At 49.6% G+C, this 26,059-nt stretch overlaps 1 protein-coding gene across 2 annotated transcripts in view; it reads right to left on the bottom strand.

Annotated features, from left to right (window-relative positions):
- Positions 1–26,059, bottom strand: part of LOC121857219 (protein O-linked-mannose beta-1,2-N-acetylglucosaminyltransferase 1-like) — a 172,991-nt gene that overhangs the window by 78,874 nt on the left and 68,058 nt on the right. For both annotated transcript variants that reach the window (XM_042353173.1, XM_042353174.1), the window contains exon 2: positions 10,958–11,165. In XM_042353173.1, coding sequence (XP_042209107.1) covers positions 10,958–11,110 — 153 coding nt within the window. In that variant the 5' untranslated portion in view covers positions 11,111–11,165. The remainder of the gene's footprint in view (positions 1–10,957; positions 11,166–26,059) is intronic.

Here is a 26,059-nt window from a genome sequence, read left to right as displayed (position 1 = left end):
TCGCTCCTGTATATTGAACTTATTACCCAGAACATTGAACAATTATAGCAGACATACTGCTTCCTATTAGACAGATATGAGGTAAACCAATTGTGGGACAGGCCCCTAACGCTGTAATATTCAAACTTTGACACGAGGATGGTATGGTCGACAGTATCAAAGGCGTTAGAGAGGTCCAAGAATATACCGACTGTGAACTAAGTGTCATCAAAGGAGTTTAAGATGTCATTAGTAAAGGATAGCAGAGCACTCTACTCCCAACTCCACCAACCAACAACTGAGGACTCCCTTCCTCCCCCAGGTGATAAATGGGAATTCCCGACAACATCAAATGCGGAACAAGATTTTTCTCCATCACCCCGTATGAGCCGAAGGACCTGCCAGGAATACGTGATGGGCGAGAGAAGTAAGGGAGTGGTCAGGACTAGTCCTTGGCTCCTACGTACGAACCGAACCATGGTTGGCGCCACTATCAGTCACAAGGCAGTTTATGGACTGGCTCTCCCACTCCCTGATCTGTATTTAAACTATATGTTCACTCCACGTTTCTTACCTTTTTGTACTGAAAGTTTTTCTCGATCAAGTGACCCACTTCCCAATATCACCATGTGTAAATTTTATCATCTCTGTTTATTGTATATTTTCACTCTTTTGGCTGCCATGTTCTTTTAATAAACGTTAATTATTATTATTATTACAACTGGACCACCTACGACACACACACACACATACACACACCAACAACAGCTAGGCCACCTGCAATACACTCAACAACTTGGCCATCAACACGCAACAACTGGGCCCCCTTACAACACTCAGCAACAACTGGGCCACCTACAACACACACAATAACTGGGCCACCTACAACACACACAATAACTGGGCCACCTACAACAAACACACAATAACTGGGCCACCTACAACACACACACAATAACTGGGCCACTTACAACACACACACAATAACTGGGCCACGTACAACACACACACAATAACTGGGCCACCTACAACACACACAATAACTGGGCCACCTACAACACACACAACAACTTACAACCTAATATAGACAACATGTGACCATTTCGAGTTTCAGGTTTGATATTTGTGAAGTTATATCAGAGAATGTGTATGGCAGAAACTTAAAACTGATCTATGTAGTGATGGTTATTTTATTACTATTTTCTTTACTTCTGGTGTGATGTTATGTTAACTCTTACTCGTGTTGTGTTCTCGACTAATACAACTGTTTACCATGTAACGTTTTCAAAGACTGGTTAATCTCAAATATCGGTGAAGCAAAACCAACACGTAAAATAACAATATAATTAAACTATTTACAATGCATACAAGAAACAATAATAAAAGAATAACTAAAGAGGGAGTTTGCTCAGTTCGAGAATTTAGCCTTTGACAAAGCAAAACTATTAAACCTACAATTAAATCAATTACAATATACAGTACTTAGCCTAACCGGAGCAGGAACACTTATAACCTAAGTGAAGACAGTTCACACAATACAAATAACAATGTACTCATCACTATGGAGAAGGAGGTGAGACCCACAGCCGGCAACCACACTGTCCACAATCTGGCTGGCTGTTCTCAGGTGGTTAACCCAACACCAAACCACGAATGAATGAGTCGAAGCCAAAGATTATATATAAAGGACAGGAAAACTCGAGCTTTTGGTGTGCGCGTTAGTTTCGGGCCTCTGAGGCGGATGGCGTTGGTATGGTCTCTTTGTTTACCGAATACGTCCCCTTCGGTGTGCCTCACTTTGGCCCCACCCGTGCTCCTGTGCGGGACATCCAAAGAAACTCCCCCTACTTTTATATTTCATCGATTCCCTAAACAAGAGGAACAGTTGAGTGTATATATAATGCATAATTAAAACTATATGAATGTAGCTAGGATGAATGCAGTTTTGAAAGCCACGAAAAGTATCGTTATTAGTTCCACAATAAAAACAAAATCTCTTGATGTAGAATTGTATCGTGTTTTGATAATCTTCACTGGACAATATTAATGTTATTCACAGATTGTTAAAATAATAGGGAAAATTTACTGGCATTTAAGTAAACTTCTTTTATGTGGTATTCATATGTTTTGATTAGAGATTCCTTTTGTAATCTACCATTCACAATTATATACGAGGTGTGAACCTAAAGTTCCCGTACTGGCTTCGTAAAATCTTTATTTTTCAAGATATTACAGTGAAACTTTAGTCACCCTTAAAATATTCTTCAGAGGCCTCAATGCAGTGCTCAATCCCCTCCTCCCACACCTTTTGTGATGTGTCCTGGATCTCCATTCTGTCCATGATCTTACTTCCCCTTGAGGTTCAACTTGAACTTCGGAAACAGCATGGCATCCCAGTGGCCCCCCACCCTCCATACTCTACAGATCTGGTCCACTGTGACTTCTGGCTGTGTGTGTGTGTGCGTGTAACATCATGCTTCATCCTTAGTATTTAAGATGTTTCATAAAAATATTTATCAATTTATCGTCCGAGATAGCTTTCCCATACGTCGTTTTGAGCATAGTGCCGGAGCATAATGTTTCCACCACACCCAACCTTTAACCTTATTTCCCTTCTTCCGTGTAACTATATCCAAATGCCTGTGATTGTTTTTCGCCCATAGATTTACCCAAACTAAATGTGAATATGGATCAACTACTCGTCATTTCACACACACACACACACACATCCTTGACCACCGAAGGGTCAAGACGTACCTGGCGCTCCTCTCGGAGCAGCCAGGTCAACTGTTATGTTGGCCCATACCAACTCCCTCCCCTAAACCCTCCTCCCCACCGGAATATCAACATGTTCTCGCCAGAAGTTACTATTTCATTTTGGAAAGGAATGGAACCAGTGTTAAACAGAGGTGAACAGTGGTGAACAGTGCTTAAGTCAGTGAGAACAACTCAACAGTAACAGTTGTACCCAAGTTAACCTTCACACAGTGAGGTCCCAGGTACCCAGTGATAACGGCCCGTGAAACCCAACAACAACCAGCGATGTGTTAATCCGTCTACGATAGGAAGGCCTGGAACCACACCTCACTCATATAACACCATCTGTGAGGGAATTACTACACCACGTGAGGCCCCTCATAACACCATATGTGAAGGAGTTACTACACCACGTGAGGCCCCTCATAACACCATCTGTGAGGGAATTACTACACCACGTGAGGCCCCTCATAACACCATCTGTGAGGGAATTACTACACCACGTGAGGCCCCTCATAACACCATCTGTGAGGGAATTACCACATAACACCCCTTTTAACACCATCTGTGAGGAATTTACTAACACCATCGTACCCTCATAACACCATCTGTGAGGGAATTACTACACCACGTGAGGCCTGTGAGGGATACACCACGTCCCTCATAACACCATCTGTGAGGGAATTACTACACCACGTGAGGCCCCTCATAACACCATCTGTGAGGGAATTACTACACCACGTGAGGTCCCTTAACACCATCTGGGAGGGAGTTACTACACTACGTGTTTGCTGTTCAACACCTACATTAATCTGTATGTTCACTGTATGTTCCTTTACCTTTCTCTAATGAAGGCTTTTGTTAAACCACCAATGCATGTAATAAGTCATTTATGTCCAATGTATATTTTCAGCCTTCGGGCTGCAAACTTTTTCAATAAACAGTCAATTATTATTATTATTATTATTATTATTATTATTATTATTATTATACACACACACACACACACACACACACACACACACACTACATTCTTGACCACCGAAGGGTCAAGACGTACCTGGCGCTCCTCTCGGAGCAGCCAGGTCAACTGTTAAGTTGGCCCATACCAACCCCTTCCCCTGAACCCTCCTCCCCACCGGAATATCAACAAGTTCTCGCCAGAAGTTACAATTTCATTCAGGAAAGGAATGGAACCAGTGTTAAACAGAGGTGAACAGTGGTGAACAGTGCTTAAGTCAGTGAGAACAACTCAACAGTAACAGTCGTACCCAAGTTAACCTTCACACAGTGAGGTCCCAGGTACCCAGTGATAACGGCCCGCGAGACCCAACAACAACAACCAGCGATGTGTTAATCCGTCTACGATAGGAAGGCCTAAGACCAAACCTCACTCATATAACACCATCTGTGAGGGAATTACTACACCACATGTCCCTCATAACACCATATGTGAGGGAATTACTACACCACGTCAAGTCCCACATCACACCATCTGTGAAGGAATTGCTACACCACGTGAGGCCCCCTCATAACACCATCTGTGAGGGAATTACTACACCACGTCAGGTCCCTCATAACACCATCTGTGAGGGAATTACCACACCACGTCAGGTCCCTAATAACACCATCTGTGAGGGAATTACTACACCACGTGAGGACCCTCATAACACCATCTGTGAGGTAATTCCACCACGTGAGGTCCCCCGTAACACCATCTGTGAGGGAATTACTACACCACGTGGTCCCTCATAACACCATCTGCGAGGGAATTACTACACCACGTCAGGTCCCTCATAACACCATCTGAGGGAACCACTACATCACGTGAGGTCCCTCCTAACACCATCTGGGATGGAGTTACTACACTACGCGTTTGCTGTTCAACACGTACAATCCTACATTAATCTGTATGTTCACTGTATGTTCCTTTACCTTTCTCTAATGAAGGCTTTTGTTAAACCACCAATGTATGTAATAAGTCATTTATGTCCAATGTATATTTTCAGCCTTCGGGCTGCAGAACTTTTTCAATAAACCGTTAATTATTATTATTATTATTATTATTACACACACACACACATGCACACAGAGCATCAAGATTGTTTTGTAGACATCACTGTTGGTTAAATGAAACCACAAAAATATTTTATCAAATTATGTATAAACATGTATCCATTGTAAACATTACAATTGACCATAATATTTAAAACGTGTGTGAAACAATTAGAAAGCGATATGGGTGTGCGGCTACATGTCCTGCAACACATACCTGTTGCTATAACTTCATGCACTCTGGTAAGCATGGAATCTACCAGATTGCTGCAAATCTCCGGGCTATTCCTTATTCCCTCCCAGAGTCCCACACCATTCTTGCCTGTCTCCCTAGTCTTCTCCTCCACACCCCATTCAACAACCATATACCCCCAAAGATTCTCTATTGGGTTACAGTCGGCCCTTTAGACGGCCAATCCAATAGAATAATCTCTGGGTGGCCCTCAAACTAACGCCTGGCTGCCCGACTTGTATGAATTGGACTGCGGTCTTGCACCATATATATAGGTTGAGGTTCTGGGATGGCATTTGCCCGCACCACTGGGAGAAAGGATGTCTCTAGACTATCAATATATTGGTCTGCAGTTCACCTACACCTCCCCACCACATCCATCCATGCATGGAGGTTGTCACACGACCGCTTGTCGATGTCTCATGGATGTTTCTTCGAGCGTATCTTGTATTACGTATTCGCCAACACAGGCGACCGACTAATGCGTCAGCTGTAAAGCATTTTTCATCAGTGAAAATGACGGATCTTCAAAAATCGACTCCCACATCCGCATACGTCTCAGCAAACCTTTCACGTGCTTCTCTGTGTGCCTCTGTTATGGTTTCCTTACGTGCTGGGATGAAACACTGTCTGCCAGTCTCCCGTATTCGCCTCCTGGTAGTTATCGGGTGACAGTGAACTCCTGTTACCCTTGTTATGCGAATGACAGTTGAGAGTGGTGCTCTCTCTCTCTCTCTCTGCTTCCCTTCTTATCTGTTGATCCTCCTCAGGCGTGGTGACTCTTTTCTCTCCTGGTCGGGACCTGGTGAGCACGTGACCCTCTTCCTGTGACATTAGTAAAGAGAAAATATGAGAATATATAGAACAATATTGTCGAAATATATCCACCTTTGTATATCTAATATATATAGATTAGATTATATACGGTATATTTAGCACTTGTCAGGCAATACAACGAAGAAAACATAGGACTTACCCTTTGAGCAACTGTGTCCACACTAACGGCGGGCCTTCTCCTACACATGACTTCAGGTCGGTCATCGCTGTGTGATTCGCTCACCTGTACGGCGGTGCTTCGGATCTTAATTTCTTAACTACAGTGTGTGAGACTTTTCCTTCAGGTCCAATGTTTATGACGATATTTTGAAGGGTATAAAATGCAATATACTAATACATATTATCATCTATGCATCCATACTATGACTGCTTACCATTATACATCGCAAGTGGGTATAACATGACAGACTGATAGCGAAGCCTCAAAGGGTTCATTAGTGTTCGTGCACGTGTTGCCCCGTGATAGTTAGTAGCCCGCCGCTCAAAAAAGGACGCGGTCCTCAAATCAGGCCCGACCTGGGTGCGCTAGAAATTGTGGTTTCCGAGTGTACATTAATAAGTACCGTAAATCAATCTCTTACCTCTACTTCCTTTAACTTATATAACTAACTACAACACAAAGCACATTTTGAACGATTTACTTGTACAGAAGATAAAAAAAAGTTAATAGTTAATAAACTAAGAGAACATAACAAACACAAAATAAAAATAATAATTATTAATAAAAGAAGAAGCAGAGGTGGAGTTTGAGATTGACCCCCCCCCCCCTGGAGGGAGTTTTTAGTTGGGCCTTGCCGATAGATGACGCTGATTCCGGCATTGCAGCGCACGTTTATTTCAAAAGCTTTCTTACGAGTTTTCTTATCTTTCATATATAGCCTATGGTCCAAGCATTAAGACAATCCAGTGTGGCGACCCTTGGCAGTCTTCACCCCCTTTATACTGAACCATTAGATGGTGACTCTCGAGTGACTTTGACTCCCTCTCCCCACCCTGTCTCGTGTCTCTCTCTACCACCACTGTCTCGTGTCTCTCTGCCGATAGATGACGCTGATTCCGGCATTGCAGCGCACGTTTATTTCAAAAACTTTCGTACGAGTTTTCTTATCTTTCATATATAGACTATGGTCCAAGCATTAAGACAATCCAGTGTGGCGACCCTTGGCAGTCTTCACCCCCTTTATACTGAACCATTAGATAGTGACTGTCGTAACAGTGACTTAGTGCCATTTTCTTACTTCTAGTGAGTTAATGCCAAGTCGTGTCTCTCTGCCCAACAGTCTCGATGTCTCTCTCTGCCACCACTGTCTCGTGTCTCTCTCTCTGCCACCACTGTCTCGTGTCTCGCTCTGCCACCACTGTCTCGTGTCTCTCTCTGCCACCACTGTCTCGTGTCTCGCTCTGCCCACCATTGTCTCGTGTCTCTCTCTGCCCACCACTGTCTCGTGTCTCTCTCTGCCACCACTGTCTCTGTCTCTCTCTGCCACCAGTCTCGTCTCTCTCTGCCACTGCCACTGTCTCGTGCATCTCTGCCACCACTGTCTCGTGTCTCTGCCACCACTGTCTCGTGTGTCTCTCTGCCACCACTGTCTCATGTCTCTCTCTGCCACCACTGTCTCGTGTCTCTCTCTGCCACCACTGTCTCGTGTCTCTCTCTGCCACCACTGTCTCGTGTCTCTCTCTGCCACCACTGTCTCGTGTCTCTCTCTTAACACCAGTCTCGTCTCTCTCTGCCACCACTGTCTCGTGTCTCTGCCACCACTGTCCTCGTGTCTCTCTGCCACCAGTGTCTCGTGTCTCTCTGCCTGCCTTGTCTCTCTGCCACCACTGTCGTGTCTCTCTGCCACCACTGTTTCGTGTCTCTCTCTGCCACCACTGTCTCGTGCATCTCTACCCACCACACTGTCTCATCTCCTGCCACCACTGTCTCGTGTCTCTCTGCCACCACATTCTCATTGTCTTTCTGCCACCACTGTCTCGTGTCTCTCTCCACCCACTGTCTCGTGTCTCTCTGCCACCACTGCACCTCATCTATCTCTCTACTTACCACTGTCTCGTGTCTCTCTCTACCACCACTGTCTAGTGCCTCTCTACCCACCACTGTCTCGTGTCTCTCTCACCACCACTGTCTCGTGTCTCTCTGCCACCACTGTCTCATGTCTCTCTCTGCCACCACTGTCTCGTGTCTCTCTCTGCCACCACTGTCTGTCTCTCTCTGCCACCACTGTCGTGTCTCTCTCTGCCACCAGTCTCGTCTCTCTCTGCCACCACTGTCTCGTGTCTCTGCCACTGTCTCGTGTCTCTCTGCCCACCCAGTGTCTCGTGTCTCTCTGCCACACTGTCTCGTGTCTCTCTGCCACCACTGTCTCGTGTCTCTCTGCCACCACTGTTTCGTGTCTCTCTCTGCACTGTCTCGTGCATCTCTCTGCCACCACTGTCTCGTGTCTCTCTCTACCCACCACTGTCTCGTGTCTCTCTGCACCACATTCTCGTGTCTTTCTGCCACCACTGTCTCATTGTCTCTTCACCCACACCACTGTCTCGTGTCTCTCTGCCACCTGCCTCATGTCTCTCGCACCACTGTCTCTGTCTCTCTGCCCACCACTGTCTAGTGCCTCCTCCTGCCACCACTGTCTCGTGTCTCTCTCTCTACCCACCACTGTCTCGTGTCTCTCTGCCCACCACTGTCTCGTGTCTCTCTCTGCTACCACTGTCTCGTGTCTCTCTCTGCCCACCACTGTCTCGTGTCTCTCTCTGCCACCACTGTCTGATGTCTCTCTCTGCCACCACTGTCTCGTGTCTCTCTCTGCCACCCTGTCTCAGAGTCTCTCTGCCACCACTGTCTCATGCATCTCTCTGCCACTGTCTCGTGTCAGTCTCTGCCACCACTGTCTCGTGCCTCTCTGCCATCACTGTCTCGAGGTCTCTCTGCCACCTGCCTCTCGTGTCTCTCAGCAACCACCTGCGTCGTGCTTCTCCAGCCACCACTGCCTCATCTGTCTGCCACCACTGCCTCGTGTCTCTCAGCCACCACGACCTCGTGTCTCTCAGCCACCACGACCTCGTGTCTCTCAGCCACCACTGCCTCTGTGTCTCTCTGCCACCACACTGCCTCATGTCTCCGCCACCCGACCTCGTGTCTCAACCACCACTGCGTCGTGTCTCTCAGCCACCACTGCCTCGTGTCTGTCTGCCACCCACTGCCTCGTGTCTCTAACCACCACAGCTCATGTCTCTCCAGCCACCACGACCTCGTGTCTCTCAGCCACCACTCGTCGTCTCTCTCAGCCACCACTGCCTCGTGTCTCTCTGCCACACTGCCTCGTGTCTCCAGCCACCACGACCTCATTACGTGTCTCTCAACCACCACTGCGTGTCTCCTCTGCCACCACTGCCTCGTGTCTCTCAGCCACCACGACCTCGTGTCTCAACCACCGGCCCCATGTCTCTCAGCCACCACGGCCTCGTGTCTCTCAACCACCACTGCCTCGTGTCTCTCTGCCACCACTGTCTCATGTCTCTCTGCCCACCACTCGTGTCTCTCTGCCACCACGACCTCGTGTCTCTGCCACCACTGCCTCGTGTCTCTCTGCCACCACTGCCTCGTGTCTCTCAACCACCACTGCGTCGTGTCTCTACCACTGCATGTCTCTCTGCCACCACTGCCTCATTAATCTCTCCAACCACCACGACCGTGTCTCTCAACCACCACTGCGTCGTGTCTCTCCCAACCACCACTGCGTCGTGTCTCTCCAGCCACCACTGCCTCGTGTCTCTCTGCCACCACTTGCCTCGTGTCTCTCAGCCACCACGACCTCGTGTCTCTCAACCACCACTGCGTCGTGTCTCTGCCACCACTGCCTCGTGTCTCTCAGCCACCCGAGCCTCGTGTCTCTCAGCCACCACGACCTCGTGTCTCTCAACCACCACTGCCCCGTGTCTCTCTGCCACCACTGCCTCGTGTCTCTCTGCCACCACTGCCTCGTGTCTCTCTGCCACCACTGCCTCGTGTCTCTCAACCACCACTGCGTCGGCGTGTCTCTCTGCCACCACTGCATCCGTGTCTCTCTGCCACCACACTGCCTCGTGTCTCTCAGCCACCACGACCTCGTGTCTCTCAACCACCACTGCGTCGTGTCTCTCAGCCACCACCCGTGTGTCTCTCAGCCACCCTGCCTCGTGTCCTCTCTGCCACCACTGCCTCGTGTCTCTCCCAGCCACCCACGACCTCGTGTCTCTCAACCACCACTGCGTCGTGTCTCTCTGCCACCACTGCCTCGTGTCTCTCAGCCACCACGACCTCATTGTCTCTCAACCACCACGACCTCGTGTCTCTCCAGCCACCACTGCCCTTGTCTCTCACCACCACTGCCTCGTGTCTCTCTGCCACCACTGCCTCGTGTCTCTCTGCCACCACTGCCTCGTGTCTCTCTGCCACCGGCCTCGTGTCTCTCTGCCACCACACCTCGTGTCTCTTTGCCACGACCTCGTGTCTCTCTACCACCACTGTCGTGTCACTCTGCCACCACGACCTCGTGTCTCTCTGCCACCACGACCTCGTGTCTCTCCAAGCCACCACGACCTCGTGTCTCAGCCCACCACTGCCTCGTGTCTCTCTGCCACCACTGCCTCGTGTCTCTCTTACCACTGCCTCGTGTCTCTCAGCCACCACTGCCTCGTGTCTCTCTCTGCCACCACTGCCTCCGTGTCTCTCTCTGCCACCACTGCCTCTGTTATCACCTAAGCCACCACTGCCTCCGTGTCTCTCAATCACCACTGCCTCGTGTCTCTCTGCCACCACTGCCTTGTGTCTCTCAGCCACCACGACCTGTCTTTCAGCCCACCACTGCCTCGTCTCTCAGCCCACCCCGACCTCGTGTCTCTCTGCCCACCACGACCTCGTGTCTCTCTCTGCCACCACGACCTCGTGTCTGTCTGCCACCACTGCCCTCGTGTCTCTCTGCCACCACGACCTCGTGTCTCTCTGCCACCACGACCTCGTGTCTCTCTGCCACCACGTTACGTAATCATAATAATTATGTAAATTTTTTCTGGCAACATTATTTATTACCTTAGTTGGTAATTATGAGGACTTACCTGAAGGAGCTTTGCCAGGCGTCTCCCTCGAGGCAGCAGCTGCGGTAGGTGGTGGTGGTAGGTGCTGCTGCTAGGGCCGCTCCGGCGTCCCTCACAGGACCGCCGAGGCACGAATGGCGGCGCCCTTGGGTCAGGTCGCCAGGAGGCCATCATCCCTCCTCCTCCTCCTCCTCCTACAGTGTTGTCACGCCCACCTGGTCACCATCACCTGGAGAGAGAGACACACCTGTCAGTACACATGTAAAACACTCCACACACCTGCTAGTACACATGTAAAACACTCTACACACCTGTCAGTACACATGTAAAACACTCTACACACCTGCCAGTACACATGTAAAACACTCTACACACCTGCCAGTACACATGTAAAACAGTCTACACACCTGCCAGTACACATGTAAAACACTCTACACACCTGCCAGTACACATGTAAACCTCTACACACCTGCCAGTACACATAAAACCACCTCTACACACCTGCCAGTACACATAAAACACTCTACACACCTATCAGTACACATGAAACCTCTACACACCTGCCAGTACACATGTAAAACCTCCACACACCCCATTCACATGTAAAACACTCTACACACATCCCAGTACACATACAAAACACTCCACACCTATCCCGTACATGTAAGAACTCTCTACACACCTGTCTGTACACATGTAAACGCATCACACACCTGCCAGTACACATATAAAACACTCTACACACCTGCCAGTACACATGTAAAACTCTCTACACCTGTCAGTACACATGTAAAACCCTCTACCTGTAAAACACTCTACACACCTGCCAGTACATGTAAAACCTCTACACCTGCCAGTACACATGTAAAACACTCTACCTACAATGAAAAACTCTACACACCTGCAGTACACATGTAAACCTCTACACACCCAGTACACATGTAAACTCTCTACACACTGTACACACATATAAACACTCTACACACCTGCCAGTACACATGTAAACACTCTACACCCAGCACTCTACCTCTACACACACCTGTCATTGCACATGAAAAACCTCCACACACCTGCTAGTGCACATGTAAACCTCTACCCATCTGTCAGTACACATGCAAAACACTCTACACACCTGCCAGTACCATGCAAAACACTCTACACACCTGCAGTACACATGTAAAACCTCCACACACCTGCCATATGCATGTAAAACACTCTACACACCTGCCAGTACATGTAAAACCTCACACCTGCCAGTACATATAAAACACTCACACACCTGCCAGTACACATGTAAAACCTCCACACACCTGCCAGTACACATATAAAACACTCTACACACCTGCCAGTACACATATAAAACCTCTACACACTTGGTACACATGTAAAACACTCACACACACCTGCCAGTACACATATAAAACCACTCACCTGCCAGTACACATGTTAAACCTCCACACACCTGCCAGTACACATATAAAACCTCCACACACCTGCCAGTACACATGTAAAACACTCCACACACCTGCCAGTGCACATATAAAACACTCTACACACACCTAACGTAAACATGTAAAACACTCCACACACACCTGCCAGTACACATATAAAACCTCTACACACCTGCCAGTACACATGTAAAACCTCCACACACCTGCCAGTACACATATAAAACACTCTACACACCTGCCAGTACATATAAAACCTCCACACACCTGCCAGTACACATATAAAACCTCCACACACCTGCCAGTACACATGTAAAACCTCCCACACCTGCCAGTACACATGTAAAACCTCCACACACCTGCCAGTACACATGTAAAACACACCACACCTGCCAGTACACATATAAAACCTCCACACCTGCCAGTACACATATAAAACCTCTACACACCTGCAGTACACATATAAAACCTCCACACACCTGCAGTACACATAAAAACCTCTACACCTGCCAGTACACATGTAAAACCTCCACACACACCCAGAGTAAACGATACAAGCAACTGGTCGGTGGCAATGTAATGAAGGAGTGTGTGTGTGTCGGATGGTCATAACAGTAAAACAATAGACACAGGTCACAGGTCAATATATGCAACAACAGTTAACACAATATTCAGAGCAATTAATGGAAACCTATTCGCTTTATTGTTGCTGAAACTCCGAGTCAGATAAATACGGCCGTGAGAGACATTTTACGGACCTCCCCTCCCCTCCCTCCCTCGGGTCTATCATGGTGACAACAACACGCGTTTGAGGGTATGAGTTGAGGTAGCTTCATGCTGATTGGTCGTGTGGGTCGTGGGATCGTAGGGGTCGAAAGTCATCTGGGTCGTGGGGTCATGTGGGTCGTGTGGGTCGTGGAGTCGTGTGGGGTGGGGTCATGTGGAGTGGGGTCATGTGGGTCGAAGGGTCGTGTGGGTCGTGTGGGTCGTGTGTGGGTTGGTAAGGTCGTGTGGGTCGTAGGGGTCGTGGGGTCATATGTGGGTCGTGTGGGTCATGAGGTCGTGTGGGTCGTGGGAACGTATGAGTCGTATGGAGTCATTAAGTCATGTGGGTCATGTGAGTCGTGAGGTCATGTGGGTCGTAAGGTCAGGTGGGTTGGTGAGGGAGTCCATATTACCTCCCCTTCATAACCTCTCTTTCTCTCTCTTCTGCTGACGACTGACACGAACTACCGTATGCTGACGCCTGACAACCTTACTGATGCTGACATGTTCCTCCATTCCTCCCCCATTAGCTGACACGAACACACAAGCGACTGAAGGAGAACTGGACAAACAGACAGACACCTGAAGCAGACCAACATCAGTCAATGGTATGGTAGCAAGAACTCTGTGGACTAAACAATATGACACACCCCTCCTTCCTTAGCCATCTCACTAATGTTGACGCAGCTGAGCAATCAAATAACCATTTCGCTACTATACCCAGACGCTCCCGGCAGTACAACACTCACCTGCTTACCTACCAGCCCCCCCCACTGACTTAGTAGAAGTTTGACGTCAAAACGCCTGGACAAACTAAAATTAAAACTCTTCCACCCCCATTGACTTACCAATGAAACTATTCAAAGAGTTCTCCCCGGGCTTGCTAAACCCACTCTGCTCCATCATCAATGCTTCTCTCAGTCAAGCCAGATGCCCAGCTGACTGAAAGACCTCTTATGTATCACCAGTGCCCAAGTCAACCAGCCCACAATCCTAAAATCAGCTACGACCTATTGCAATCACCCCAATACCCAGCCTAATCTGTGAAAGTTTTGTGTTCGACAGGGCTTATGCTGATATTGCAGGAGTCGTAGACACCTCAGCAATTTGGCAACATGAAAACTTCCTCCACCACTCACTGTCTTGTCAGCTTTCTCGATTACATATACCGCCATCTCGAGAAACGAAAAACGTCTGTAGCTGTCGCCTTCATTGATTTCACTAAAGCATTCGACCTGGTCGACCACAATATAATCATCAACTAAAAGCGCTATTGACCTCCGGGCTTCCGGAGAATCTTACACCGGCTTACAGACTTCCTCAGTGACCGACATAAGCTGTACGCTTCCGAGGGGCTGTCTCCACCTTTCAGTCACTCACCTGTGGCGTCCCCCAAGGCACCAAGATGGGGCCACTCTGCTTCCTTATGCTCATCAATGATGCCCTAAGAGAAACCCCTGCTCGCTGGAAATATGTCGACGACTCCACCATTGGGATCAGCGTCAACAATTCTGCTCCCAACTATGCCGCCCTTCAGGATTTATTGAACAGTCTCCAAACCTGGGCCACCAACAACCATGTCACCATCAACCATACCAAGACCATGGTTATGCACATCAACCTCTCCTCCGACATTGTCCCACCTCCTTCCATTACTTTAGGTCCGAACACACTCCAGGTTGTAGATTCCACAAAGCTCCTCGGCGTCACCATAGACAACAAACTAAATTGGAAACCACAAGTCAGTGAAGTTGTCAAATCCTCCAGTTTCCGTCTCCACCTCCTCCGCCGACTCAAGTCCCTCGGAGTTCCTGCACCCGAGCTCCTCAGCGTTTACACAACATTCATACTTCCCAAGCTCACCTATGCCTCCCCCACCTGGTCTTCCTCCCTAAATGCCACACAATGTAAACACCTAGAAAAAGTGCAAAAGAGGGCATGCAAGATTATTCTCTCCCCTTCCTACTCCACATATCAAGAAGCGCTCAACACACTAACCCTTTCGACTCTCACTGACCATCACCACGACCTCATTTGCAAATTTGGTAAGAAGCTTCTACACCATCCTCGACACCGGCTCCTACTACCACCTGAGATCCCCAGCCCGAGAATTGCTGTTCGACAACACAACGGCATCCAGCCCATACGTGCACTAACTGACCGCTATAAGAACAGCCCAGTCCCAACCATTGTAAAAATTAACAATAACTTGTAATAAACCAGTGTATTCACTCCCAGTAAATACTACTTCTTGCACTGTCACTATGTTGAAATGCACTGTAGTTTGAGCTTTTTCCCATCTAGTTATTATATATCTTATTTGTATCACTTATGTTACTTGTATATTATTTGTAACTCGTAACCCATTCCCCAAATATGTAACTGTATATTTTCAGCCTTCTGGCTGCCAAGCTCTTTCAATAAACCGTTAATTATTATTATTATTATTATTATTATTACAGCTAGAGTACACTGGGCAATGGGAGGTAAACAAATGGAGATTGACTGGACGGATGGATGGACAGACAGACGTACCAGGGGAAGGAGACAACAGCTGTAACAAGTACTACCCAGTGTGGTGACGTAACAACAATAACATCAATAATAATAAAAACAATAACAGGCCCAACAATAACTTCGCCTCTGCCACTACTAGCAGCAGCACCACCAACAACAACAATACTAGCACTACAACCACAATTATATCAACCCCGCCCCAAACAATAGCACTAACACCAACAAGTGTACTAGGACGAGCAACAACACCGTCAGTACAAGCAACACCACAGCAAAACAGGAGAACTAGTACTAGCAACACCATCAGTACCAGCAACACACCACAGCAGGATATCACAGCAGGACAGTGGGTCAGGCAGGCAGAGACGAGGTAGGAAGGGGGAGTAATGACGGAAAGCGGAGAATATCGAGGAAGTGGTCGTGTTCCTCCTCCCTATTAAACTCTCCTCTCCTGCCCTTAGACCCGCTCACCTTATATCCCTCCACGCTATCCAATTTGACCCTCCCACTTTCCTCCTTCCTCCTCCCTTCCCTCCCTCCACACAGATACACTCCACAAGTTAACAAAGACAGTCCCATACACACTTATTCACTATATTAATACAAATCGATTCATATATTTATTTTTTTCATAATTTTTACCTCTTGTGTCACATACTACACAAGTTATCTATGCTGTGACTGGCCTCTTGTCTTATCTGGCAACACTGATGGATCATTATGCAGCACTCATATTTCTCACCTCCTTGACGTCCCAAGAGGAAAGGTGAAGGAAGATCAAAACTAAAAACTTGTTGTTAATTAATATTCATACATAACGAGAAAGTGTTAAAAATTTACTCTTATTTTAGGATATTGAGATTTCTTTACGCATTTTGCCTCGTCAACAAATACTTTTCTTCAAAAATTTTGTCATTTCATAATGTTCCAACAGTAACACTGAAAACACCTTTGGTGTCTATTGTATCACCAGAGAGAAGATTTAACACCTTTATGCAAAAACTTGAGGTACAACTTGTCTTCTCTGAGTAGTTCATTCAGGCCTTGATACTGAGAGTGCTGTCACTGCTCACTGCCACGCAGGAAAGAGGTTCATATACAATATAAGTCATATTCATTGGGCGTCATAAATATTTTTGAGGACTCATCAGTGTGGAGTCGTGGACTAGCAAATTTTGTATAGACAGCAAGAATGTCCTCAAGCACTCCTGATTCAATGTACTGTAGTATTTACATAGTTCATGATACTAAATAATCGAAGTGGCCTGAAGTCTTTGACAGAGCTCACATCTACAATATAGTGTCATGTATATTTAAAGGTTTACCACTAAGTTTACATGCTGAGTGTTCAGTATGGAAGTACAGCGCTAATTAACTTGCCACAAATGTGTTCGGTATCCTAGTCTAATTCTGGTCACGACTATTTCATTATTGTCCGGTTCTTGCCCTTTGTGCTGGCCATACCGGTACCTCTTACGCCAAAATCATCATATTTACCAATGCCGCAATTGCTGGTAGCCTATGAAAAGTGTAGTGATGGGGGAGGTGCAGAAGAATCGTGGAGAGATGGTTATCGCAGACCACAGCCACAGCCCTCGGAGAAGAACAACACATGTAACAGTAAGTAGATGCCCTCGTGGTAACCCACATAAGTTGACATCCTACAGGGACAGTAAGACCTGACGCAGGAGAGGTCACAGGCATGGTACTTAAGTTAACCCTGCGATATGACCATATAAGGAGCCTGTAGCAAAGAAAACCATACCTGTTAAAGACACACCCGGGTGGTAACATTAGAAGCATTACGACTTGCGACATGACAGTGCACCCCATGCACCTAAAACACAGATGTCCAGACCTGACCCAGGGAGGTCTAGTTCACAAGTGGAACCGCACTCACGCCCCTTAGATCAGCGCTCTAACCTCGACGTCATGACATTCAAGGAACTGCTAACCAGCCACTACTTCTAAGCCAGTTACCCGGTCAAGGCACACTCAGTTTAGTATTAATTGTATAGTAACATCTGCCGGTTGAGACTTCCAATATATAGCTCCTGCAGCCCACGCGATTCACTTTCACATCACGAAGACAGAAGATGGAGCCTGTCACTAGTCGAGAGGTCGGTGGAGACTCTCCCCCAGCACCGCATCTCCGGCTAGCAGAGTCTCCCATAGGAGACATAGTCCAGCACCCGCTGGCCCTCCCTGTGGCTCACATGTGAGTCTTGTCAGAGCCATCCATAGGTCAGCCACTTATGTAGGGAAGCGATCCATTTCATACAGTCCGAGAAACAGTATCCAGTAACGTAAATATACGTAAGTTATTAATGTATTCGTATCATTGAGAATATAAATAGCTGCACCATTAGAGTTAGGTAATAGAGAAAGATTTCCCCAAGAAACTTATTATAAAGCATGAATAACCGGCCAGTTAACAAACTCTCTTCCCTACACTCCACATATAATATAGTATCCAACGTTTACCCTAAATCCTCATATGAGAGTAGTAGGTGAGACGGCCGAATGGAGAGAGTAGAGGAAGACAGCCGAACAGAGAGAGTAGTAGGCAGACGGCCGAATGGAGAGAGTAAGAGGTAGACAAACGAACAGAGAGTAGTAGGTAAAAGACGGCCGAAGAAACAGAGTAGGAGATGGTAGACTGCCGAATAGTAGAGTAGGAGGCAGACGCACGAATAGTAAGAGTAGAGGTACAGACAGCCGAATAGTCAGAGCAGGAGGTGGCAGACACGAACAGAGAGTAGTAGGTGGCAGACGGCCGAATAGTAAGAGTAGGAGGTGCAGACGGCCAATAGGAGAGTACGAAGGCAGACGGCCGAATAGTCAGGTAAGAGGTGGCAGACAGCCGAATAGTCAGGGCACAGGTGCAGACAGCCGAACAAGAGAAGTAGGTGGATACCCGAATAGGAAAGTAGTAGGCAGACGGCCGAATAGGAGTAGGATGAAGCAGACAGCCAACAGTCAGAGCAGGAGGGGCAGACGGCCGAACAGAGAGAGTAGGTTACAGACGGCCGAATAGAAAGTAGTAGGTAGACGGCCAACAGTCAGTAGACAGACAGCCGAACAGTCAGAGCAGGGAGATGGCAGACGGCCGAACAGTCAGGTACGAGCTGGTAGACGCCCCAACAGTCAGGGTAGGACGGCAGACAGCCGAATAGTGAGAATAGAGGGCAGACGCCGAATAGTCAGGTACGAGGCAGACAGCCGAATAGTCAGGTAGACGGGCAGACAGCAGAATTGTGAGAACAGGAGGTAGACGGCCAAATAGTAGAGTAGGAGGTGCAGACGGCAGAATAGTGAGTGTAGAATGGGCATACGGCCGAATAGCCGAGTAGTAGGTGGCAGACACCGAAAAGTGAGAGAGTAGGAGGCAGACGGCCGAAATAGTGAGAGAAGGAAGCAGACTGTCGAATAATGAGAGTAGGAAGCGGCAGACGAACGAATAAAGAGTAGAAAGTGGCAGACGGCCGAATAGCAAGGACAGGCATGGAAACGACAAATACAAGGATAGGAATAGCAAATAACAAGGATAAAACGTCTGCCCGTCGCCTCCTGTCCAGATACCAGACAACCATTAACGCACACCAGACTAAGATGACATGAACCCAAACCTCACAAGAATACACTCCAGCCAGGCCGCTCCATCACGCCTCGTTAATCTGACAGCCGACCACACATAACACACAGCCTCTCGCCTCACAACACCATTACATATTTGTGGCGTCTCAAGAACTTCATCTAAATACGAAGGAAAGCTGCGACCAGATGCTACAAACAACGCCATTATAAACTTAAAATATATATCACACCTTGTATCTTAAACAGCCAGACGATCAGCTTAATCAACCACACGATAAACAAACACACGGTAAGTCCAAACAACGACATTGTAAGCTTAACTAAAACACATGATAACCTTAAATATACACACGATAAGCTTAAATAAACACATAAGCTTTAACAACCATGTGATGTTTTAGATCTGACACCACCACACACCTGAACACACCACCACACACCTCTGTAACACACCCCAAACCACATCACTACACACCCCAACACACAACCAACACCCCAACACACCACCACCTCTGCAACACATCCCAACACCACTCCTACATGTAGGACCCCACTGACCCACTCTACAGGTAGTAAACCCACTGACCCCTCACTCTACAGGTAGGAACCCACGACCCTCACCACAGTGTAGGGGACCCCACTGACCACTCTACATGTAGGGACCCCACTGACCTCACCTACAGGGACCCCATGACCCCACTCCACAGGTAGGGACCCTGCTGACCACCTACAGTAGGGACCCCATGACCACCACTCTACAGGTAGGGACCCCACTGACCACCACTCTACAGTAGGGACCCCACTGACCTCACTCAACAGGTAGGGAACCCACTGACCTCACTCTACAGGTAGGAAACCCACTGACCTCACTCTCAGGTAGACCCCACTGAGCCACTCTACAGGTAGGGAACCCACTGACCCTCACTCTAAAGGTAGGACCCCACTGACCCTCACTCTCACAGGTAGGGACCCCTGCTGACCACTCTGTAGGGGACCCTCATGACCCTAACTCCAAGCAGGTAGGGACCCCACTGACTACCACTACAGGTAGGGACCCCTGCTGACCACCTTTCACAGTAGACCCTCTGACCACCTTTCACAGGTAGGGACCCCACACCACCACTCTCATGGTAGGGACCCCACGACCCCCACCTGCTGCAGGACCCCGCTGACCACCACTCTACAGGTAAAATCAACGACCACTTGCAGGGACCCCACACCCCACTTACAGGTAGGACCCCATGACCACTCTACAAGACCCCGCGACCACCACTCTACAGGTAGGACCCAAGCGACCACCACTCTACAGGTAGGGACCTGCTGACCACCACTCTACAGGTAGGGACCTACATGACCACCACTTACAGGGACCCCACGACCCACCACTCTACAGGTAGGACCCCACTGACCACCACTCTACAGGAATCTCACACCACACTCTTCAGGTAGGGACCTGCTGACCACCACCTTCAGGTAGGGACTCCCATGACCACCACTCTACAGGTAGGGACCCCTGCTGACCACCACTCCAGAACCCCACTGACCACCACTCTCTACAGGTAGACCCTGCTGACCACCACTTACAGGTAGGGACCCCACTGACTACTCTGGTGAGGACATGACCCCACTCTACAGGTAGGGACCCCATGACCACCACTCTTCATAGGGACCCCGCTGACCACCTTACTGGGTAGGGACCCACTACCACCACTCTACAGGTAGGGACCCCGCTGACCACCACTCTACAGGTAGGGACCACACACTACCACTCTAGGTGGGGGCCCACTGACCACCACTCTACAGGTAGGGACCCCACTGACCACCACTCCTGAGCAGGGACCCATGACCCCACCTCTACAGGTAGGGACCGGACCACCACTCTACAGGTAGGGACCCATGACCACTCTCAGGTAGGGACCCACTGACCACCACTCTGGTAGGGACCCCACTGTCACACACCACTCTACGGGTAGGGACCCACTGACCACCACTCTACAGGTAGGGACCCCACTGACTACCACTCACAGGTAGGGACCCATAGACCACCCTCTGCAGGTGGGACCCCACTGACCACCACACTCTACAGGTAGGGACCCCGCTGCCTCTGGGTAGGGACCCCGCTGACCCCACTCTACAGGCCAGGACTGACCACCACTCTACAGGTAGGGACCCGCTGACCACCACTCCTACAGTTGGGGACCCCATGACCACCGCACTCTCAGTAGGGACCCATGACCACCACTCTACAGGTGGGGACCTGACCCCACTCTGGGTAGGGACCCTGACCACCTTTCTACAGGTAGGGACCCACTGCTACCACTCTACAGGTAGGGACCCCTGCTGCTACAGGTGGGACCCACTGACCACCACTCTCTCTACAGATGGGGACCCCGCTGACCACCACTCTACAGGTGAGGGGACCCCACTGAGCCACTCTACAGGTGGGGACCCGCTGACCACCACTCTACAGGTAGGGACGCTGACCCCACTTCGGGTGGGACCCACACCCCCCTCTACAGGTAGGGACCTGACCACCACTCTACAGGTAGGGCCCCTGGCTTTACACTCTGGGTAGGGACTCCGCTGACCCACCTCTACAGGTGAGGACCCCGCTGACTACCACTCTGTGTAGGGACCCATGACCACCACTCTGGTAGGAACCCATGACCACCACTCTACAGGTAGGGACCCATTGGCACCTCTGGGTGGGGCCCTCTTACAGGTAGGGACCCCGCCGCACCTTCTGGTGAGACCCACTGACCCCCACTCTACAGGTGGGACCCACCTGACCACCACTCTACAGATAGGGACTGACCACTCTACACAGGTGGGGATCATGACCACCCTCTACAGGTGGGACCCACACAGCCACCACTTCTAGAGTTGGGGACACAGCCCACTCTGGTAGGGACATGACCACCACCTCGGTGGGACCCCTGACCACCATTCTACAGGTGGACCCCAGCCACCACTCAAAGTGGGACCCACTGACTACCCTCTGGTAGGGACCCACTGACCACCACTCCAGGTAGGGACACTGACCATCACTCTACAGGTGGGGACCCCTGACCCCTCACTCAGGTAGGAACCCACTGACCCTCACTCTACAGGTAGGACCTGACCCCTACAGGTAGGACCCCATGACCACTCTAGGTAGGCCCTGCTGACCACCACTCTACAGGTAGGGACCCCGCTGACCACCACTCTGGGACACTGACCCCCACTCAGGGTAGGGACCCACCTCCCAGTGGACCCCACTCTACAGGTAGGGACGCGGCCCCACTCTACAGGTGGGGACCCATGGGCCCCACTCTGGTGGGTATGACCCCCCCCCTCTACAGGTAGGGACCCACCACTCTACAGGTAGGGACCCATGACCACCACTCTGGGTAGGGACCCATGACCACCAACCTACAGAGGACCCACTGACACCACCTACAGGTAGGGACCCCAATGACCACCACCACTCTGGGTAGGGACCCTGCACTCTGGTGGTGACCCACCGACCACCACTCTACAGGTGGGAGACCCACTGACCACCACTTACAGGTAGGGACCCCAGACCACCACCTCTACAGGTGGGGACCCACTGACCCCTGCCTCACCAGGTAAGGGACCCCGCTGACCACCTTTCTACAGGTAGGGACCCCCTGACTACCACTCTGGTAGGGACCCCACACTGACCACCCTTTACAGGTAGGGACCCCACTGACCCACTCTGGTGGGGACTCCACTGACTACCACTCTACAGGTGGGGACCCACTGACCACCACTCTACAGGTGGGACCTGACCACCACTCTGGGTGGGGACATGACCACCACTCTACAGGTGGGACCCTTTCCCCACTCTACAGAGGGACGCAATGCCACTCTGGTGGGGACCCACTGACCCCTCTACAGGTAGGGACCCCGCCTGACCACTCTACAGGTGGGGACATGACCACCACTCTGGTGGGGACCCAGCCCCTCTGGTGGGATGACCTCCTACAGGTGGGGACCCTTACCACCACTCTGGTGGGACTAAACCATGGTAGGGACCCCACACCGCCTCTAGGTAGGGACTGTGAACCACCACTCTGGTGGGGACTCCAGCTGACCCTGCTCTGGTAGGGTTGCCATACCCTCTACAGGTAGGGACCCCGCTGACCACCACTCTAGGTAGGGACCCCACTGGACACCACTCTACAGGTAGGACCCCGCCCAGCCCCCCTCAGGTAGGGACCCCTGCACCACTCTGGTAGGGACTCCACTGACCACCACTCAACAGGTAGGACTCCCTGACTACCACTTTCCTGCAGGCCAGGGACACCACTCTCTACAGGTGGGGACCCATGGCCACCACTTTCTGCAGTAGGGACCCAGCCCTGCACTCTGGGTAGGGCCCCACTGACCCCCCCTCTACAGGTGGGGACCCCATGACCACACCTTTCTACAGGTAGGGACCCCACTGCTACCACTCTGCAGGTGAGTCACTGTCCACTCACCAGATGGGGCCCACAGCCACCACTTCTGGTAGGGACCACTGACCACCACCTCTGGGTAAGGACCCATGACCTGCTCTACAGGTGGGACCATGACCACCACTCTAGGTGAGGCCGCCCTGACCACCACTCTACAGGTGGGACCCGGCTGACCACCACTCTCAGTCAGATGGTATGTTAAACCACAGATGCAAGCAAGGCCAGAGTAATGGACCGCCACCTGACAGCAAAAACATTGTAATTTTAGTTACAGAGCCGGGAGACTGAGTTGTTTGCCTCAATATATGGAGCGGAGGAGGAGGTGTGGAGGGAGGAGGTGTGTGGAGGAGGGAGGTGTGGAGGGAGGGGGGAGGTGTGGAGGAGGGGGGAGGTGTGGAGGAGGGGAGGTGTGGAGGAGGGAGGAGGTGTGGAGAGAGGAGGTGTGGAGGAGGGGGAGGTGTGGAGGGGAGGGGGAGGTGTGGAGGGAGGGGGAGGTGTGGAGGAGGGGGAGGTGTGGGGAGGGAGGGAGGGTGTGGAGGAGGGGAGGTGTGGAGGGAGGGAGGTGTGGAGGGAGGGTGTGGAGGGAGGTGTGGAGGAGGGGGGGAGGGTGGGAGGAGGGGGGGGTGTGGAGGAGGAGGTGTGGAGGTGAGGAGGGAGGTGAGGAGGGAGGAGGTGTGGAGGAGGTATGGAGGAGAGGTGTGGGGAGGTGTGGAGGGGAGGTGTGGAGGTGTGGAGGAGGAGGGGGTGGAGGAGGGAGGAGGTGTGGAGGGAGGGAGGTATGGAGGGAGGAGGTGTGGAGGGGGGGAGGTGTGGAGGAGGGGGAGGTGTGGAGGAGGTGTGGAGGGGGGAGGTGTGGAGGAGGGGGAGGGTGTGGAGGAGGGAGGGTGTGGAGGAGGTGTGGAGGAGGTATGGAGGGAGGTGTGGAGGAGGGGGTGTGGAGGAGGGGGTGTGGAGGAGGTGTGGAGGAGGGGGAGGGTGTGGAGGAGGGGAGGTGTGGAGGGGGAGGTGTGGAGGAGGGAGGAGTGGAGGAGGGGAGGTGTGGAGGAGGGAGGTGTGGAGGAGGAGGTATGGACGGAGGGTGAAGGAGGAGGAGGTACGGAGGAGGAGGAGGTGCGGAGGAAGAGGTATGGAGGGGGCGGGTATGGAGAAAGAGGAGAGGAATCAAGCAGCAGACAGTCCTCCTCCCCCCCCCCTGTGTGCCTAATGACGTCACGCCAGGTGTTATTGCCGAGGAAGTAACCAAGACGAGACGAGACGGTGTTAATGAGAGTCTTTTCCTCAGTCCGGGATAATAACATTTTCCTTCAATATAAACTTTTTGTCCATCTATATAAATTGTTTCCATCTTCATAGATTTTTCAGCCTATATAAATTTTTTTCCATCTGTATAAATTGTTTCCATCTATATTATATAAATTATTACCAACTAATTAACAACCAGGTAGATCGATTAACAGTTAAATATTGTATATGTATTTTCACCTGAAGTTAACATTACCACCAGGTAGGCTTATTTATATCTAATTAAATCGTCATCATCATCACTGTCATTATCATTGTCGTTTTCCGTCATTATCGTTCATTATCACCATCATCACTATCATTATCGTTCATTATCACCATCATCATTATCATTATCGTTCATTATCACCATCATCATCATCATCATTGTCATTATCATTGCAGTTATCCGTCATTATCGTTAATTATCACCATCACCATCATCATCATTATCATTGTCCTCGTTCATTATCACCATCATCACTGTCATTATCATTGCAGTTATCCGTCATTATCGTTCATTATCACCATCACCATCATTATCATTATCCTCGTTCATTATCACCGTCATCATTACCACCATTGTCATTTTTTTATCATTATCACTATCGTCATCGTTATTATCAATGTCATTATCGTTCATTATCACCATTGTCATCATTATTGTCATTATCACCATTATCATCATTATTATCATCCATTATAACCAACATCACCATCATCCTGTGACAGATATTAATACACTGCTACCAGATGTTAGTATAACATAATATACAAACTTTAACACAATTCATTGGTATTAACATCTGAGAAAATAATTAACGCGATATAGTTAATATTAACCAAATACCATTAATACCAAATAATTATGTTAACACCAGGTATAAGTTTTAACACCAGATATTAACATTAACCAACACCCTAACATTAACCAACACCCTAACATTAACACCAGATATTAACATGAATCAACACACTAACATTAACACCAGATATTAACATTAACTAACATACTAACATTAACACCAGATATTAACATTAACCAACACACTAAC

Source organism: Homarus americanus, unplaced genomic scaffold, assembly GCF_018991925.1.
Source record: "Homarus americanus isolate GMGI-L3 unplaced genomic scaffold, GMGI_Hamer_2.0 scaffold20465, whole genome shotgun sequence".
NCBI classification, from domain to species: Eukaryota; Metazoa; Arthropoda; class Malacostraca; order Decapoda; family Nephropidae; genus Homarus; species Homarus americanus.
Note: the sequence above shows the minus strand (reverse complement) of the source record. Positions and strands in the feature narration are given on the sequence as shown.